The following is a 19,181-nucleotide window of genomic DNA, read 5'->3' as shown; positions in this document are numbered from 1 at the left end:
AAAATATTAATCACAACAAAGTCAATGAGATACAATGGTTTTATGTCAAGACTGGGGCAGTTTAATGAACCAAACAGACGCTGCATTTATATGTTGTCGGCAGCAGAAATGTATCTGGAGAGAAACTTCTTGATCTCAGAGATGTGCATGGTCTCCTTTATAGTAGTGTCTCTGCTGCGGACTTGAAGGAGGCCACTCTCCAGTGTGTTCTCACTGATCACCACAGTGAAAAGCACTCCCATCTCATCATACCTAGAACGCATCGACACAGACACACATTAGTCCACACCTAAGGAAACAGCACTAATGTGCTCCCAATGAGCGACTTTTCATTTTCATCCATCCAACAATGAACAGCATTTTACTTGGCATTCAACTGCTCCATTGATGTTGGTATAGTTTCAAGATACCCAGGCCACACAGAGATCTTAGTCTCCATAAGCTCCTGCAGCAGCCCTTCACAAACCTATGAAAACAGTAAAAATAAGCACAAACAACTGATTGATTGATGGGCACATACAATTTATGCTTCTGTGATGATTCAGTTACTTTAAATGTCCTTTTGACTCAACACCCGAATCACCCTTAGAAGTTTATTCAAAGAGATTTAATAAAGATATAAAAAAAATAATTAACTGTTGTTACACCTGTCTCAGCTCCACAGTGCCACCCCTGCCAATGTCTAAAGCCACTTTGACCGGAGCCAACACTGGATGCAACTTCAGAACCTGAAATGAACAGAGAACCGAAGGTCAGTGAAGGAGTCACACTGCCAGACAGACAGTAATGTCAAACATTAAATGTGGCTCAGCTGTTGTGCATCACCACCTTTCTCTGCTGCAGCTTCTGCTTGCTGTCTTCTCTCTTCATCTGCTGGAGTGAGTTCGACAGAAGGGCCATCAAACCTCGGTCCATGTTCCCGGTTACAGAGACAACATGAGGAACTGACTTGCGTCCATCTCGACACTGAAACATATTTAGACAGCTAACATGGCATATGATGACACTGAACAAATGGTACAACAATGTTAAGGCAACAATTTTAATATAGAGCAGACTGTGTCTCTTTTAAAATCATTTTAAAATACTAAAAGACATTTGACATGATGTTTAATCAACACAGGCCCAAAATCTGACCTAAAAAAAAACTATACTTACTAGTTTAGTCAAAATGTCAGTCTCAACATAAACTAAACATAATAAGCTTCAATTACTCCTACAAAAAGCTCATGTCCACATTAAAGGACTATCACAGACTGACCTGAAGTTTGGAACGGGCTCCTTTGTGTGTCTGTAGCAGCTCAGAATCTCCTCGGCTCCACAGCGTCTCCAGGGTCTCCTGTCCCCATGGGAAGTCATAGCTGATCCTCACACCACGAGACGCTATCTTTACAAGTTCCTCCTCTTGGATTTCACTGCTGCTGAAGTCAGATGGAGACAGAGCAAACTGGACACGCAAAATTGGGAAGAAAAAAAAAAAACAAAAAACATGAGGAACAAAATAAGACATGAGTTGAAATGATTCTCTTATTTATCCCTATGGACTCCCAGACTTTGTTTTATAACCAGCAGCACTACAAAAGTCCTGCTATCTCACCTTTTAAACTGAACTGATGAATTTCAAAAACATCTCACAGGAAATCTAAGGCTATGACAAGGTTAAAGTTTGCTTACTCAAAAACAAGACAGCATCAGATATTTACAACTCTATAGAAACAGATGATCAATCAACTGACACTCAGGAACCCGGGCTCACAACAGTCTACTCTGCTTTTTTAATGTGAGACCCCAAAAAAAACAAGTGCATAACCCTTGGTGTCCTGCAGCTGACACTGTGCAATATTTGCAAACAATAAAAACAAACTATTGTGTGATCACAGAAATACAATAAGTCTTTCCACATGCCATCTGCAACATTTCAATAATGTATAGCTGAGGAATACTCAAAATGTGTTCAGCTTAAATACAGTCATGTAACATGTCATGGTACAATCATATTTTTGAGGAGGCACTGTCTCAAATACTCACTTTTCGCCACCACTTCAGCCTCTGTCGGGTCCAGTGATCCAGCCACTGGGAAGAGGTGCGAGGAGAGCAGAACCACACCAGAGACGTCTGGGTGAACTCAGCTGGGCTGGCACAAGGAGCCGTTTTGTTATAATTACAGTAGCACCAGAAACATTTATTTAAATTCTTTTATAAAAATAAAATACCATAGGCAAACGCTTACTAAATAAACCTAATGCTCAACGGTTTTTAGAAAAGATTCATTTAGATATTTTGCTTTTATTTCACAGTTTAAAGAGAGACAGGAAATAAGGGCAGTGATAAGACAAGTATGACTTGCTCCAAAGGTTAAAGCACACACCATGAACACTGTAGTTACATGGTATGTGCTTTAACCATTACGCCACCAGACACCTCAGATTATAAATATTGAAAAATATACAACAACATGTAATTACAGTGGTATCTTCTGGGCTGACCGCAGGCTACATGCTGCAGTCTGGACCACAAAAACATAAAATAACCCTTGTCACTATGAGCAATATTAAACACTTCATGTTCTACTATTAATAATTTAAAGAAATACTAAATATACTGAAGTTTGGCTAATAAAGTCACAGACTTTCATTTTATGTTAATTTTATTGCAGAAGCTATTTTAATTAAAGACTAATTATCCCAATTATATCAATCAAGACAATTAGCTGCAACAATGAAGTTTCACTCACACTGTTTTTCACATTGACATGCTTGCACACGGAGAGAGACACATTTAGACATGACAGTAGATGAAGCCTCACCAACCAGAACCATCTAATGGCTGGAAGCACAGACCAGTCTCTGCAAGCCCATAAGGAAGCTTCCGGTTCACCAGCTCCACTGAAGGGACATACTGCTCCAAGGCACCTGACAACAAACCAGAATATGACTCCTGGATTAAGAAGTTAGGCCACACATTTTGTGATTAAATGCTTGAATTAAAGACTTCATGGCTGTTGTTTTTATACTCTAACAGAGACGATGACTACAGTGGCAAACAGTAAACCTAAAAATTATAAATTATATATACTTTAAAAAAGTAATTTAAAACTCAAAAATCATTTATGGATCCAGCATCCTGCCAAGCTGACTGTCTTATCAAAGCTGAATTTACTGTAGCAATAACCACAATACAACATATGCTAGGAGAGCCATTATTTGCCAAAGCATACCACTGGGAGAACAAACTTTCCTTACCTTGAATGAAGTCTGTTCTCACAGATGGAGAACTTTCCAGGAGCACTCGTATCTGCTGGGAGAGCTGCTCCTTGTTCAGCTCTTTCTGTTCTAGTATTTGTCTTAATTTTTCAGATTCAACCATCCTCAGTTGTTCCCATCCATCTGTTTCTCTGTCCTTGCTGCTGGTCAGAGTGTTAATCCCAAACACCTGAGCCCTGGAGCTAGTCACTGAGCGCCACCACTGCTCCAGCAGGTTTCTCCTCAGCTCCATGCCCAGAGGCCCATAGCTGCAGCTCAGCCCACGCTGGAACAGCTCAGCATTGGTCTGACCAGGTGAGATATAGTACCTGTCCACACAAAGCTGCAGTAAAATCCTGACATGATCCAAACCCTCATGCATTGATGTCACTTGAGTGCAGTGTCCTCTGGTGTGTTGTAGAGCCAGTGCTATACTATACTGTGAACATTTTAACATGGATGCGTGCCTGGACAGGACACAGTAGGTTAACATGATGAGACACTGGAGAGGGGTGACGGCCTGGCCCTGAGATCCCAAGACTGTTGATTGACGTGCTGGATCCTCATGAGTAAAAACCACTATTGATCATCCAAATAAACAAAACACAGAATGCAATTTTAAAATCAGTTAGACAGTACTCAATTCAACAAGTAAATGAAAGTTCAGACTAAAATAGTATAAACTACTACTAAGTGTAAAGTGCTGATTGACAGTATATTGTTGTAGCTGAGAGTATATTATGGTAGCTGACAGTATTTACATTGACAGTGTATTATGGTAGCTGACAGTATTTACATTGACAGTACATTATGGTAGCTGACAGTATTTACATTGACAGTATATTATGGTAGCTGACAGTATTTACATTGACAGTACATTATGGTAGCTGACAGTATTTACATTGACAGTACATTATGGTAGCTGACAGTATTTACATTGACAGTACATTATGGTAGCTGACAGTATTTACATTGACAGTACATTATGGTAGCTGAGAGTATTTACATTGACAGTATATTATGGTAGCTGAGAGTATTTACATTGACAGTATATTATGGTAGCTGAGAGTATTTACATTGACAGTATATTATGGTAGCTGAGAGTATTTACATACCGCAGGTTACAGTTCTGATCGGGGCTTTGAAAAAACACGGCACCGGCCTGGAGGTTGTCAATTATTATGGAGCTGCCTCTCAGTTTATGTTCAGTAATAACCACAGGACAAGATTTTCAAATTCACACGAGTTAGCGTAACACGTGATGTCTAATCCGGATATTGTACTTTTCACATCCGGGTCACAGAGCAGGTCAGGTGGTGTATTTAATGTCTAGGTTTCTGACGTACAACGCAGTGTTTAACATTCATAGATTTTTTTTTTCATTGCTGTGGTTATTTCACTGCCCTGGGGAATATTGACCACACAGAAAAAAATAAAGTGTCTAAAAGTGTTTATTTCAGTAATGAACAATTCGGGTGCATTTGTTTGGTATATTTGGTTCTATGTTAATTCACAAAGAGCATCAAAAAATAGCGCCAGTAAGATAAACAATATACTCATTATTTTGGATGCGCAACCAATGTTCATTTCTACTTATACTTTTCCATTATGTGTGTATATATTGTGACTCTACAACAAAGCACACTGAAATCCACTTTACCAGAATCAGAGCCCTTCTGTGTGAAAACATACCTGGTCACAGAAGTGATTCTGTTTTATCACCAGATATGTTTTCAGTGTTTCTAAGTTTATTTACAGTGTCACCACCATGGAAATTTAAATGCTGTTCAAGCCCAGTCACCATTGTCTGGCAGACATTAGGGTAAATAGTTTAATCTTTATTGGGTATTAAAAAGCTAAATTATAGTAAACAAGACACTTTTTATTGGTAGGATACAAAGACCAAAATGAGTAATCCCCAAATGATTTTTGCTTACCATAATGATGTACATTCATCTGATAAGGGTTGTGGCTCCTATGGAGGCGCAGTGACACACACTGTTACAAACATCCATGATATCCAACAGTACATGCATTGTTTCGTGCATGGCTACTTTATATTGATATGCAAAGTAAGGCTCTCAAAAAGGTTTTCGTTGGCCTGGGGCTTAATAGATAAGCCTGGGACCAAAATTGTATTTCCAGATGTGTCACCAAAGATCGTCAGATAAATTTGAATGAAGTCCGACAAACTATATATCAAATGAAAGCAGAAAGTCTCACGATTCATAAAGCAATTTAGGATTGAATTATCACAGCGACTACAGTTTCTTAATGTTTAACAAGATTACAAATATTGGAAAAACACTAGTTCTTACCTTTACTGTCGTGTTACTTCATACATGTATTGAAACATTAAGTACTGCATATCATTTTTTCGTTAGAATCCAGGGAACATAGTGCATCCATGTTTCAGTCCAAAAGATGTATTATCCCAGACTAAATCCATAAAACCATCGTCCTCATGAAGCGTTTTAATCTGGTTCGTTTTAGGGTTGATTTCGCCGTTTATTCAACAAAACGACAGTAGAATCAACCAGTCGCGTTGTTTGTCAATGATGACTGACGTATCTTGTAGCCAATGAAAAGCCCTTTCCACCAATGTATCACACTGTATGGACGACCAGGGGGAAGGGGGATTTAAACGGCCCCCACCGCTACTGTAAGTTTCCTTGACAACGGTGGGCGCACAGCGGGCGAAGCTAGAGGGGAAGGGGAGTCATGTTTCATATTGTACAGCGTCAGATAATAAACCGGAAAGCTTTTCCTTTAAATGACACCAAGATAATCAATATAACCCTTAAAACGTAAAGACAGCAGCTAGTTTAATTTGGGTATGTGTTGTTCTGCAGAAAAGGGGGCGGGGTGGTTCACAAATGTGGGTCAGGGGGAATCAAGAATCACATCAAAACTTCTAATAAAACATCCAACCCAAACTTCCCCCACACAGAACACATGGTCGTCATTTCCTTATTTTTATTTAAAAAGGGCGACACACCCTTTTTTTTTAATGAGCTTCATTAACACCACTTTAAACATACCACAACTGAAAACACGGCATTACCTAGTAAAAATAAATTACTGAGGAATGTAACAAAACAGTCAAGGAAAAGTGCAGCATTCATAGTTGCACTATAGGAGACATGTCTATGACTCCATTTAATGCTTGGGGTATAGTGAATAAATCCAACCCTGCTGTAAGCAAAACAAAGTTAAACAGTACAAAGGATAATTATAACAACAATAACAATAATAGTAACAATAATCATACTGTAAGATTGCAGGACTAAACAGAAATCATGTTGGTTCCATAGTTTGTGCGTGTATCATATCTACTGTGGGAAGGGTGGTGGCATGGGGTAGGGCACCATTGGTGGTGGGGGCGGTGGCTGTTGGGACTGTGGTGGAGGTGGCTGAGAGGTGAACGGGAATGGTGGGTGGTTCATACCATTCTGAGTTGCCCTCTGCATGGCCCCGAACTGTGGGGGGCCCTGGAAGTTTTGGTTACCAAAGGCACCCACCTGGTTTGCAGGAGCACCAAAGTTGCCCTGTCCATTACTGTTGCTATAATTGTTGCCATAGCTACCACTGGAGTTTCCACTATTGCCCCCGTAGTTGCCACCATTTTGGGCCTTACTGCCACCAAATGCACTCTTTGGCCCATTCCCAAACCCTCTATCACTGTCTCTGTCCCTATCCCTGTAGCTACTACCACCAAAATTGCTCCTCCCGCCCCCAGAATACCTATCCCGACGGTCGTCTTTGTAGCCACCTCTTCCCCCCCTTCCACGACCTGGATGAGTGAAAAACAGGAGTGGGACAAATGGGAGAGAGAGTAGAACAGATTCATATTTAATAAAATAAACCTAGAACAACACTTACAAAGTCCTTATTAGATCAGAACTATACAACATTTTTAAAATTAAATTTCCTAATCTATTTTAAATTTCATAAAAAAAATTTTGATTCCTAATTTATATGATTTAACACACAAGAACTGCTTGAAAAGATCATACATTTTGACTCTGCAAAGGGGGTCTGTTTTGTTTATAAAAATCAAGGCTAACAGTGAAATCACATCTACCAGGTTCAGATTTTCTTTAGGGTATACAGTATATGTTTATCTATATAAGTGTATCAGAATATACCTCCTCTGTCCTCTGCCATCTGGATCAGCTTAGGGTTAATGGCCTGGTTGGCCTCTCGGAGCACAGAGATCAGGTCGCTGGCTTGTTTCATGTTGTTGGGGGTGAAGAAAGTGTAGGCTGTGCCCGTTTTTTGACTTCGGGCTGTGCGCCCAATGCGGTGGATATAATCCTCGGAGGAGTTAGGGTAGTCATAATTGATGACAAATTTCACATCCTCCACATCTGTGAAAGTGTTGCAGTGTGGCAAAACAAAACATGGAGGCCACAGAATTTTGCACACCACAACAGCCAGATCAAAGGGAAAAGTTAGCAACTGTGAAGGCTGGAGGGAGAAAGTGGTCATTAGGCTGTGGGGGAAAAAAACGTGTTAAAACAACGTAACATTGTGTACACATCTACTCCATGGGAATACTACTGTGGGAAGAGAGAAACGATGCACACTCCACTTGCTTACCATAATCAAAACAATCCAAAACACATTCACTCTCCCTTTTTGTTACCAAGGGAGAAAAAGATGGATTTAAGTCTTACCATAAAGGAGTATGCATTCACTAGTCCTTTCCCAATGCAGCGAAATCCCCCACAAATTGTCAAGTGACATCCAGGAGCTTCTACGCAGTTGGGCCACGATATGCACTGGGTCCTCCTCATGTGCCAATATAGGACCAGAGTGGTACATTTTGCAGGTGAGTTTTTCCCAGTACACTCTCTAAAGAAGCCTGATATTAAAGGCCGCACTGCACGTCTTGCCAAGACAAAATAGACCAAGTACTAAATTGAACAGGGGCCCCCTTAAAAAAAAAATAAAAAAGGCCCAAGCATTGAACCCTGTGGGACCCCCTCAGTGAACACAGAACAATCCCCTCTCCACCCCCACCCCCTTCATCAGTCTCATCAAGGCAAGATTTTCCAAGAAGCCAGTGTTCACTTGAGAAAATGTCTCTCGTTGGCAGGTCTCGACATGACTATAAAACGCAGGCGAGGGAGGAACTTTGGTTTGAGCTGTCTCACTCTCTCTCTCTTTCTCTCTGTCTCCTCTCACTAGGTGTTCCCACTACCCCTAAACACATGTGCCAGGTCTCATCAAATTTCAGAGACAAAATATTCCAAACTGCTCTCTCCATTTCAAGAAATCCAGCATTTTGACGGGAAAAGAAAACTGAAAGCTTTGACAGGCTCACGAGCACCCATGCTGTGATTCAAGCTCCGTAAGGGAACAATTGTTCCAAATCTCAAACAAGTGACTTGCAATACAGCGGTCTCTAACAAAACAGCATGCAAGGCAAAAGTCACAGCATCAAGCATCTTTTTTTTACGTTTGATTTGGAAACAGCTGGATGGCATTTGTCAGGTGAAATCCATGGACAGAGAACAGATGTGTGTGTATTTCAACAACATCAGAGACAAAGGCTTAGCCACACAGCCTTTTGAAGATCACTGGCACACAAGAGCTTTCACCTCTCTAGGCCCACTGGGTGGCAAGCCAGTTGAGCACTTCCAATATGTCCTCCTTCTCCCTCTCGAGGCCTGGGACTGTCATGCCTAGCGCCTGCCACAAAGACTCCACCTTAACGTGAGAAAAACTCAGAAAATGCATAGAAAAGTTAAAGAAAGCAAAACCACTTTCTTTAAAATAAGTGTAACACTGATAAGAAAGTGGGGCTACTCAGTGAAATACTGACCTAAGCCACGGGACGCCACATCTGTAGCAATGAGGATTGGAGCTTTACCATATCTGAACTCTGAGGGAGACAAACAGTATTTAGCTGAATTACAGGGCAGTGACAATTATTAAATACATTTTAACCCTTGTTTTATTAAATCTCACCATTAAGGACCCAGTCCCTCTCCTGCTGACTCTTGTCTCCATGAATTCCCATTGCTGGCCACCTGTGACAGACATCTTGAGTATTAAACATTGCTACTCCAGTGGGGGCAAAATTCTTTGCTTGTCTCTAATGCAAAGGAACCATAAGTAAATTTACATTTGGCAATGCCAAAATGTTAAGTTTAAAAACGAACAGAAGAATTCATACAAGGAAATGACTGAAGAGAGAGAAGAGGAGCTCCTTACCCATCTCGCCTCATCCTCCTGGTAAGCTCATCACAACGTCTTTTAGTCTCCACAAAAATAATGGTCTTGTTCTCCTTTTCACTCATTATCTCCTCCAGTAGTCGGATCAGTCTGACAGAAGACAAAAAAAGACTGAAGCAGAATTTTCACTACATCGGTTGATCGATTCATCCAGATAAAAAGCTGGACATCATTAACTTACTTGTCCTCCTTCTCCATGTCACTGCAAACATCAACTATCTGCAGGATGTTGTGATTAGCACTGAGCTGCAGTGCTCCAATATTGATCTGAACATAGTCCTTCAGGAAGTCCTCAGCCAGCTGGCGAACTTCCTTAGGCCATGTGGCACTCCACATCAGCGTCTGACGGTCTGGCTAGACAAGGAAAAGGAAAACAAAAACAAAAACAAAAAAAAAACAAACAAAAAAAAAAAACAACATTTTTGGTAACTTCAAACTAAAGCCAACACATACATTGCCTTGTTAACCCTCGGGGTCGACGCACACGCTGGCGCGTTTTGACGCATCTTTTCCTGATAACGCCGAAACAAACTTAAATTACGCCGTCAATTATGATCGTACAGATAAAAGAAATATATCATTCAAATCTGTAAAGGGTTTACTTTTAGTTGTATACCATCATAATAACAACAAAACGTTGTGCTTTTTTTTTTTAAATAAAGAAAGCCGGCAGGGTGCGCTCTCGGCCTTTTCTGTCTGTCATTTCTCTTCACAGATGCGTAAATAAAACAACCAGAATCTCAGCGAATACTTGCCTCATAAAAATAAGGCTAGAATATATGGCTAGAAAGCTTGAAATGGTTTCTTTTGAGTGAAACAATTCAAGTCTCCTCATTGTTTTTTATTGTGCTGCACTAATCCCCTCCCATCTACATTGACTGAAAGGCTCATTATGCGCCTCTTTGTCTGGTCGTTCAGTGCGTCTTTTGTGTTCTCAGGTAAATCACATGACTATTCATCCTGAGACACACCCTCTTGCATATGGCCTTTCTGGACAAAAAGTGTCTTAGAAAATTTAAATCAGTGTATTGTTTACTGTGAATGTGTGAACAAGATGACATTCACAGCACTCTGAAGTAAACACTTTAGCCTACAACATGCAGGTCTCCAAAGTCTTGTGAACCAATGTTCTGTTTGTGTTTTATGGTCTTATTTCAGTGAGTAAAAAATTGTAGTTTTGCATAAACACTTTTTCTCAAAAACACAATAATGTATAAACTTGCTGCTCACATATTATTGTAGCCAATTTTGTGCTGATTACAGTGTTATTAGACTTTAGACATTAATATGTTTAAAAGACACTGAAAAAAGCACAAATGTCAGGACATGTCAAAATTTGTCCAGGCCCCCAAAACCCCCTCAGACCCCAGAGGGTTAAAACACTAATCTTGTATGAGTAAGGTTTAATTTGAGTAGTATTGGTTTCTAGTTGTTTGACAAACTTACATTCAAATTTCTAATAGATATTTACTTCAGCTTCTGGTGCAACTTGTCACAACAACTATGTAGGAGTAACATCAGAAATGGTATAATTTGCTCTAACACTGTCTCAGTTATGTCAACTGATGCCAAGAGAAAGGAAATAATATAACATACCCGGATTTGTTCAACTATCTTGCGGATCTGAGGTTCAAATCCCATGTCCAGCATGCGGTCAGCTTCATCCAGCACCAGGTATGTGCAACGTCGCAAATTGGTCTTTCCGCACTCCAGGAAGTCAATGAGGCGACCTGGAGTAGCAATGCAAATCTCGACACCTTAAACAAAACAGGATGAAAGCGATTAGCATTATGTATAAATGTAAACCTCTTATTATATACCCTTAGTAAATAGAAAATTTAGCATACCCCTCTCAAGATCCCTGATTTGGGGTCCTTTGGGTGCACCACCATAGATGCAAGTGCTCTTCAGACGAGAAGCCCTGCCATATTCAGCAGCCACTTGTTGCACCTGCTGAGCCAGCTCACGGGTTGGCGCCAGCACCAAGCACTTAAGAGACATACGTTGAATTTTTATGAATGAATACATATACATTGGGCATTATCAACCCATAGACACAGCCAAGTAACATTCATCACTATTGACAAACAATGATCGATGCAGACCAAGCCCACAAATTTCCATTTCAAGTGGTTCAGTATTGCTTGCTTTAGCTGAACCATGCAATGCTATGTTGTCAACAGCCTACTCACAGAAGGCTTTCCTCGAAGGATTATATTATGAGATCATACTATTATAGTAGTACTTCAGCAACTATGTCCACAAGGGTAAAATTCTTTTTGTGAAACACAAGACATGCACAAACAGCAGTACCTTTACTGGCTTTCTGATACAGTATGTTCAGCACCCCAGGTTCAAATTCAACACAAGGCAGATGATGGAAAAATAAAGGGAACACTGTTCCAAATACTTGTTATTCTCTGAAATGTAGGTATTCATGAAAGTCTGATAAGATTTAGCAGTCTTTCCCAGAGACTGTACAAAGCCACATTGGTGTCTTCAAGGTCATATACGTAAAACACACTATCTGTGGTTACTCCCACAAAGCTTCTGTAATAGACAACAGAAACAAAAACTATAACAATATATTTTGAAATATACTTACAATAGGTCCATCTCCATGTTCCAAGAATGGTTGATGTTGAATGTGCACAATTGCAGGCAGAAGGTACTAGAAAAATAAACAAATAAAAAGCACAGAATGTTACATGTAATTTGAATTCACAGTGCACAAGACTAAATCTACGTTCTCAACATCCAAAAGGTGTGTTCTTGCATTACAGACAGTAATGTTGCCATCACTACATTGGTAATAGTAAAAATATTTGAATAAAAACAGAGGCTAAGAAAAATGGCTAAACCCACATCACATTGCCAGAATGGCCATGTCGCCCACATCCACAGTATTTTGTTGGAAAATGTTAACTGTGAAACACTTCACTTACAGCAAGGGTTTTTCCAGACCCAGTTTGAGCAATGCCAACCATGTCTTTGCCACTGAGGGCAACTGGCCACCCCTGAGACTGAATTGGAGTTGGTTCAGTCCAGTTCTGTTTTACTATAACATCCATGACGTAGCCTGAAGAAGTAAGATATTCAAGTTTAATTGTCAGAAGTGCACAGTATATACAATGGACACAGTATGCTGAAGTATTTAACACAATTCAGTAGATACACATAGGACATTTCGTTGCTTAGGTGTTGGAGCATGGATTTCTACTCACTTGGGAATGCAGCTTCATGAAATTTTACAATTGGTTTCGGGCAATCTCTGCCTTTGACCGTAACTTCTTTGCTTCTTCGGTACTGCTCAACCTCTTGCTGTAATTGGAAGAAGGAATCAAAAAAATGTATCACTATTAATACACATACACATAGCCTGACATGCTAACACTAAGGAAATCTATTAATTGTGTTAGCCAGAATGCTTGTTTTAAGTATTAAACCTGTTTGTTTTCCTCTTTTGTTTTACTGAAATAAAGTTGGTGTTAAAATAAAGACTAAAGAAAAAGAGGCATATTAATTTAAACTTAGAAAAGAGAAATTTGATGAGGGAAGTCATACAAGTGGTCTGCGGGTGACGTCTGGGTGCTCCTGGTAGAAGTTCTTCTGAAACTTTGGAAGTTCGTCGAGGTTCCAGTGCTTCTTTCGGAGCCTCTCGCCAGGGTTGCCAAACTTTCCTGGAGGAGGTCCACCCCTGTTGCCTCCACCTCCCCCACCAAAACGAGGGGGCCCTCCACCATACCTTATGTCAAAGACATGGACACATAACATGGAGAACAGTCAAAGTGTAATTAGTAAAAGGTGTGCTCCACCTGCTCTTCACATATGTGGTCAGTTAACTAGTTATTGTTAAGGGTGCTCAGTTGTCAAGTGACATGCAGTGACATCAACAGGGTTATCTGATCTAGGCTTTGCAGCCCTTTGACTGGTTAGAAAGACAAAAAGATGCTATTGTTGGTATAATGGGAAGTGTGAGGTTCGATGTCTCTGGAGCTTCACTTACAATTGGGATTAAATGAATTTCCCCTATGAGGGATGAATCAAGTATCTATCTAAATGTCTGAACACCTCAGCTTATCTGAACATTGATTTTTTACATTTCACTTCCATCTGTCATCTGTGAGACACTTGACCTCATAGCCTGACATTTAAAATCATTTTAAAACAACCGTGGAAACTATATACACGCTTCTATGTTCCTAGCACCACATAGACACAAACAAATCCCACAGAAGAGCCATTAAATCTGTCAATCAACACTTACAAAACATAAACATAACATTAGAAATAACACACACAACCACAACAGAAAAATGCATTGGCATCTTTGCAGGATTTGAAAACCAACAAACATGTTTTCAGAACAACTATCACTGTTAATCATTTCTGAACTTTAGTTTGTCATGACCGGACCTATTCACGGTAACCGGGGCTCAGGTTCAGAGACATCCTGGGGGACAGCGCTCACGGAAACACACTCGGTAAAAATAAATCGAGCATCTACGACACAAACCTCAGCTGCCATTTTACCTCCTGTCGGCAAGAAACCGGGGAACATTACAGACGCATCTACACAGAGCAGCTTGACCACACAAAGCTGGTTACTTATGCTTTCATAACGTTACATGAATGTAATAAATAATAAACCGTAGGGATGTTGTTTAGAGGAAACTTGTTTGGTCCTGGGAATGACAGCCATAGCAGTTAGCAGCCGAGTGCTAAGCCAGCTACCGTTAATAAGCACTGCTGCACTCACCCTCTATCTCTGCCGCGATCTCTGTCTGAAAACCCAGGCATTGTGCTCCAGAGTACGGTGGGGAAAGCTGCTGTCGTCGAAATCCCTTCAAATCCCTGTAGCAAAACAAGAGTTTATTCTAAGAGCTAAAGTCGGCACAGGGAAAGTAAAAAGAAAATGCCGGCAGACTGAAATCTGTCTACAGAGGCGGATGTGACGTCACTGGAGGCGGATAACAGCGTATCAATGCGCATGATCCCGTGACACCTGTGGTACTATTTTGTCTACAGATCTGTAATCAGAAATGGAAGCTGCACTGAGCAGTGAAATCTCTTGAAACATTTTTCTAGCAATATTTTAATTATATTCTGTGTCACATATATACATATATGTATGTATCTGACACACAGCACTATATAGGATGAGAACCAAGCTATAGGCCACATATATATATATTTTGTGACCAGTTTGACAAATTTTATATCTTGTCATTTTGCATTATTTACATGTTTTTGCACTATTTCCTGAGGTTTGTCATATTTTGTTTATCTCTTTGGACCATTTGGGGTTGTTTTCACTATCTTTTGTGTCTGTTTTTAACAAATTTGTATCTCTTTGTAGTTGTTGTGCATTCATGTTTTTACTGCATTTTCTTGTCTATAGATTTTTGAAATGGTCCCTTCACAGCCTTCTAAGGCTCTCAGACCCCTTAGGCCTCACCCTGTGCCTAATAAGTGGTCCAGTAATCCACCCAGGACTAGATAAACTCCCTTTGACGTCTGTGCAGTATAGAGAAAGAAATGCACCACTGAACCTAATTCAGGTCTCGATGATGTGTGACAAATATGCAGCTAATAAATCTCTATACCAGCAGTCAGATAGTCGAGTATTGACCAACTCCAGTGTAACATTACATGAATATTTATTCTTGGAAGACCAGGGACCATTAGCCTCAGGCACTGAGGTTGCACAAGCCAGTGGGGTCTTAGTGTCGGTCCCAAGCCTGAGTGAATGTCCTAATTTACTAGTTGCATCAGGAAGTGATTCATCCATCCATCCATCATCTGTACCCGCTTATTCCTTAACCAGGGTAACGGGGATCTGTTGGAGCCTATCCCAGCTCTCTTTGGGTGGAAGGCAGGGGTACACCCTGGACAGGTAGGAAGTGATTCATCCAGTGTAAAACTTGTGCCAAATCAATCACGTCAATCAATTGATCCCTAACTGCAATAGCTGAAAGAAGAAAATATGAGGTTGAAATCCCCTAAAATAAAATCCACTGACTTTAGAAATGAATGTCCAAGTCATGACTTAAATTTTCTTGTGCAAAATCACAAAATATCATGACACATAGACCAAGAGTCCACATTCATACAGTTTATAATGTTTACAGCTAATGTAGGATTTGACAAAACAATGTAAAACAAGGCACTAACTCCTGTGACCTTGACATAAAAACACAATATCAGCCTTTTAGAACATCAGATGTAAAAATAAGTTGAATCACTGATATAATCACAGTGACTGAGAAATAAATATGTGATTATTTTTAAAACATCAGATCTTGTGTAATCTGTAGTATTTTCTCTACAATCCTCAAAAATCAGTTTTTTCAAAGTTTCTTTTACAGTCATGTTGCTAAGAGTGTGTTGTAAAACATATTTACTGTTAAAATGAATAAAAACTGCAGTCACACAGTTTGACCTTTTACTCAGGATGTGGACTGTGATACAAATAGTGATATTCTAAAATGTCCCTGAGTAACTATTCCAAGATTTGGTGTTTGTTCAGTGTTGTCCCATCGTCCTGTTCCCAGTCTCAGTCTTTATCAAGGACAAATACATTTATCTGTGTCGGTCCAGTGGTCTGCAGACAAAAAAAGGGAAAATAGGTTTGTCTTCACTTTTCATGTCAGTTTCACTGTCCTAAACTGTTCAATCTTAATGCAGAGTCAAACAAACTTCTTACTTCTCTTCTTACCTCCTTAAAGCAAAACACCAGTAATGTTTAAGTTTAATGTTCTGATTATAGACACCAAGCTAAGCATACAACTAAACAAATAACAAATCTGTTAAAAAATATAGCAAAATATATGTGATAATGTTTTACTTACTACAGATATCTTTCTTCAAGCTGTTGCAGACTTTAATCAGATTGGCTCTTATTTGGCCTGTTGTTTGCCTCAGATCAGCATTTTCTGCCATTAGCTGTAATTTCTCTGAGTTCCAGTAGGTTTTGTCTTTATCCACTATTGTAACAAAGGCAAAAACAAAACAATTAATATTCTCATATGATACCGTATTATTTGAAAGGTGAAGTACTCTCATCTCTTTGTGGTTCTTACCACAACACTGAAACAAGAAAACTCACTTCTGACACCAAGACAAATGATTCCAACCAGGAGGAGAAGACACATCACAGCCAGAAACACTGAATCAGCTCTGATACGAGTCCTCTTTCCTGAGGTTTCACTGAACACAGACACTTAAAACAAAAAACATCCATATAAGGATTTTACTGCAGGATTTTTAGGATACAGAGGCAACAACTTTACACCAATTACCAAACAATTAACACAGAGAACTAAACATAAAAACTTAAATATAAAATCAAACTGTCTCATCCTCTCTGTTTGTTCACAAGCTTGGTGCTCACACTCGTTGTGTCCATACCTGGGTGCTGAGCCTCTGCAGGTCCTGGTATATTTGGTGATGCGCCCTCCACCCATGGACATTCATAAACCCTCAGGCTTTCTGTACTGACATAGATGTCTATATCCTTGTCGTCCTGATCTCCGTGAATCTTCTTAGTGATGCCTGGCTCAGCGTACAGATGGACGGACATTATTTGTGTTTTTCACTGCTGCATTACTAGTGTTACAAAGTTAATTTATAATCTTGTGTCAAATCTGTTTTCTGAAAGAGACTGGAACCTCAGATTGATGAAGGCTTAAAAAATGGGAAGGTAAAGCTAATTACCATTTTGGGCATCTGCTTGTTCCCTTTTCTCTATGAATGGAAATGTTATGTTCTGCTATTTCAGAACAAAGAACCTCAACACAGGTGGGTAACCAGAAGTTTAAAAAAACAAGACTTTTGTTCCTGAGCAGCAAACTTTGGCAGGTATACAGTCCAGTTATAAGTCCATGATAAGTCCAGTTAATCAGGGACAAGTGAAAACTATCAGTGACGATAAGCAGGAACCGCAAAATAAATAACAGATATTACAGGAAGTGGGGAAATGTACCAAAATAAAAGTCAGACAAAAAAAGTGCAGACAAAAAGTCAGACAAAAAAGTCAGAAAAGTCAGCAGAGTCATTCTGCTGACTTTACTGACTTTTTGTCACCATTCATTGTAGTACTTTCCCGTCCATCCATCATCTATACCTGCCTATAGATAAATTACACTGTAAAGTTTGGAAAATACTGCGTTAAAAACATGAAATAGTTCCACTGTATGGACTGTATTTTGTTATATTTAGAAAATATTTAAACTGTAATTTATGGGATTTAATTTAAGAAATGTAGACATCAGTGGAGCAGGTGAAAATATAACTGTTTTAGTTTTCACCTACAAACTGACAATTTTACATCTTTCTGATCCAGATGTTAATAGAGATGAAAGATGTCAAATGTAAATAATTATTTTTCTTTAATGAAACAAAATGAATATCAGCCAAGAGTCAAATTTATTAATCACAAACACCTTTTTTAGAAATGAGCAAGTGATCCTGGATTAAATAAATTCAACTGCTGGTATAAACTCTATGGAAACACTAAAATAATTGTTCTGAAAATCTGTCCATTCTTCTTCTCTTCCTTTGGGCTGCTCCCTTCAGGGGTCGCCACAGCCAATCATCTGCCTCCATTTAACCCTATCCTCTGTATCCTCCTCACCCACACTAACTATCCTCATGTCCTCCTTCACTACATCCAAGAACCTCCTCTTTGGTCTTCCTCTAGGCCTCCTTCCTGGCAGCTCTAACCTCAGCATCCTTTTACCAATGTATTCACTGTCCCTCCTCTGAACATGTCCAAACCATCTCAATCTGGCTTCCCTGGCTTTTTCTCCAAAACATCTAACATGAGCCGTCCCTCTGATGGACTCATTCCTGATCCTATCCATCCTCGTCACTCCCAGAGAGAACCTCAACATCTTCAGCTCTGCTACCTCCAGCTCTGCCTCCTGTCTTTTTCTCAGTGCCACTGTCTCTAAACCAGACAACATTGCTGGTCTCACCACTGTCTTGTCCACCTTTCCTTTCATTCTTGCTGACACTCTTTTGTCACACATCACACCTGACACTTTCCTCCACCCGTTCCAACCTGCTTGCACACGTCTCTTCACTTCTTTTCCACACTCTCCGTTGCTCTGGACTGTTGACCCTAGGTACTTAAAATCCTCCACCTTCTTCACCTCTACTCCCTGTAACCTCACCGTTCTACTTCAGTCCCCCTCATTTACACACATGTACTCTGTTTTACTGCGGCTAAGCTTCATTCCTCTCCTTTCCATAGCAAACCTCCACCTCTCTAGATTTTCCTCCACCTGCTCCCTGCTCTAACTACCCCATTATCTACTGAATATTCCTGCTACCAAGGTTCATGGAGAGGATGGAAAATTTAGCATCATACATTAATTTCACATTATAAATGATACATCATTCATTATTTTACATCTTTTGTCAGTACTGTATTGTACCATTGCATCATTATGAGATGTTTTAAATCAATCACTTAAATTCAATCATACCATTAATAACACAATCCCAGTCTGACAAAACTCTTTTTTATAATTGTAACAACAACAAAGATAAGTTAAAGAGCTTTTTGTATTAATGAAAAATACAGATGCACTGCTGCTTTGCTTTCACAGGAGATCAACAGTGTGAGACTAAAACAGCCTTAATCAGTCTAAGAACATACATAATAATTTGATTTTATTTCATCATTTTCTC

The 19,181-nt window shown here is 39.7% G+C and overlaps 2 protein-coding genes across 4 annotated transcripts; both read right to left on the bottom strand.

Moving 5' to 3' along the window:
- Positions 1-38: 38 nt before the first annotated feature.
- On the bottom strand, positions 39-6,048 carry polg2 (polymerase (DNA directed), gamma 2, accessory subunit). Of its 3 annotated transcripts, XM_026302904.1 has the most exons (10): positions 5,561-6,048; positions 5,180-5,217; positions 3,243-3,821; positions 2,807-2,912; positions 2,029-2,134; positions 1,262-1,447; positions 829-966; positions 648-728; positions 366-466; positions 39-252 (listed from the first exon to the last, which is right to left on the bottom strand). In XM_026302904.1, the coding sequence occupies exons 2-10, from the start codon at positions 5,196-5,198 to the stop codon at positions 87-89; spliced, it is 1,482 nt and encodes a 493-aa protein (XP_026158689.1). In that variant the 5' UTR covers positions 5,199-5,217; positions 5,561-6,048; the 3' UTR covers positions 39-86. The 3 variants fall into 3 exon arrangements, with proteins under 3 accessions (XP_026158689.1, XP_026158690.1, XP_026158691.1); XM_026302905.1 differs by having other exon boundaries at positions 2,029-2,129; positions 2,811-2,912; positions 5,180-6,048; XM_026302906.1 differs by lacking the exons at positions 5,180-5,217; positions 5,561-6,048 and adding an exon at positions 4,358-4,503.
- A 156-nt stretch (positions 6,049-6,204) lies between these two features.
- Positions 6,205-14,440, bottom strand: LOC113127951 (probable ATP-dependent RNA helicase DDX5). Its single transcript, XM_026302903.1, has 13 exons — positions 14,245-14,440; positions 13,050-13,230; positions 12,710-12,806; positions 12,431-12,564; positions 12,091-12,156; positions 11,333-11,474; positions 11,082-11,242; positions 9,667-9,839; positions 9,465-9,575; positions 9,219-9,280; positions 9,073-9,132; positions 7,391-7,612; positions 6,205-7,035 (listed from the first exon to the last, which is right to left on the bottom strand). Exons 1-13 carry the CDS (start codon positions 14,283-14,285, stop codon positions 6,575-6,577), a joined length of 1,911 nt encoding a protein of 636 aa, XP_026158688.1. The 5' UTR covers positions 14,286-14,440; the 3' UTR covers positions 6,205-6,574.
- Positions 14,441-19,181: the final 4,741 nt, after the last annotated feature.

The sequence above is a fragment of the Mastacembelus armatus genome, chromosome 1 (assembly GCF_900324485.2).
Source record: "Mastacembelus armatus chromosome 1, fMasArm1.2, whole genome shotgun sequence".
Lineage (NCBI taxonomy): Eukaryota > Metazoa > Chordata > Actinopteri > Synbranchiformes > Mastacembelidae > Mastacembelus > Mastacembelus armatus.
Note: the sequence above shows the minus strand (reverse complement) of the source record. Positions and strands in the feature narration are given on the sequence as shown.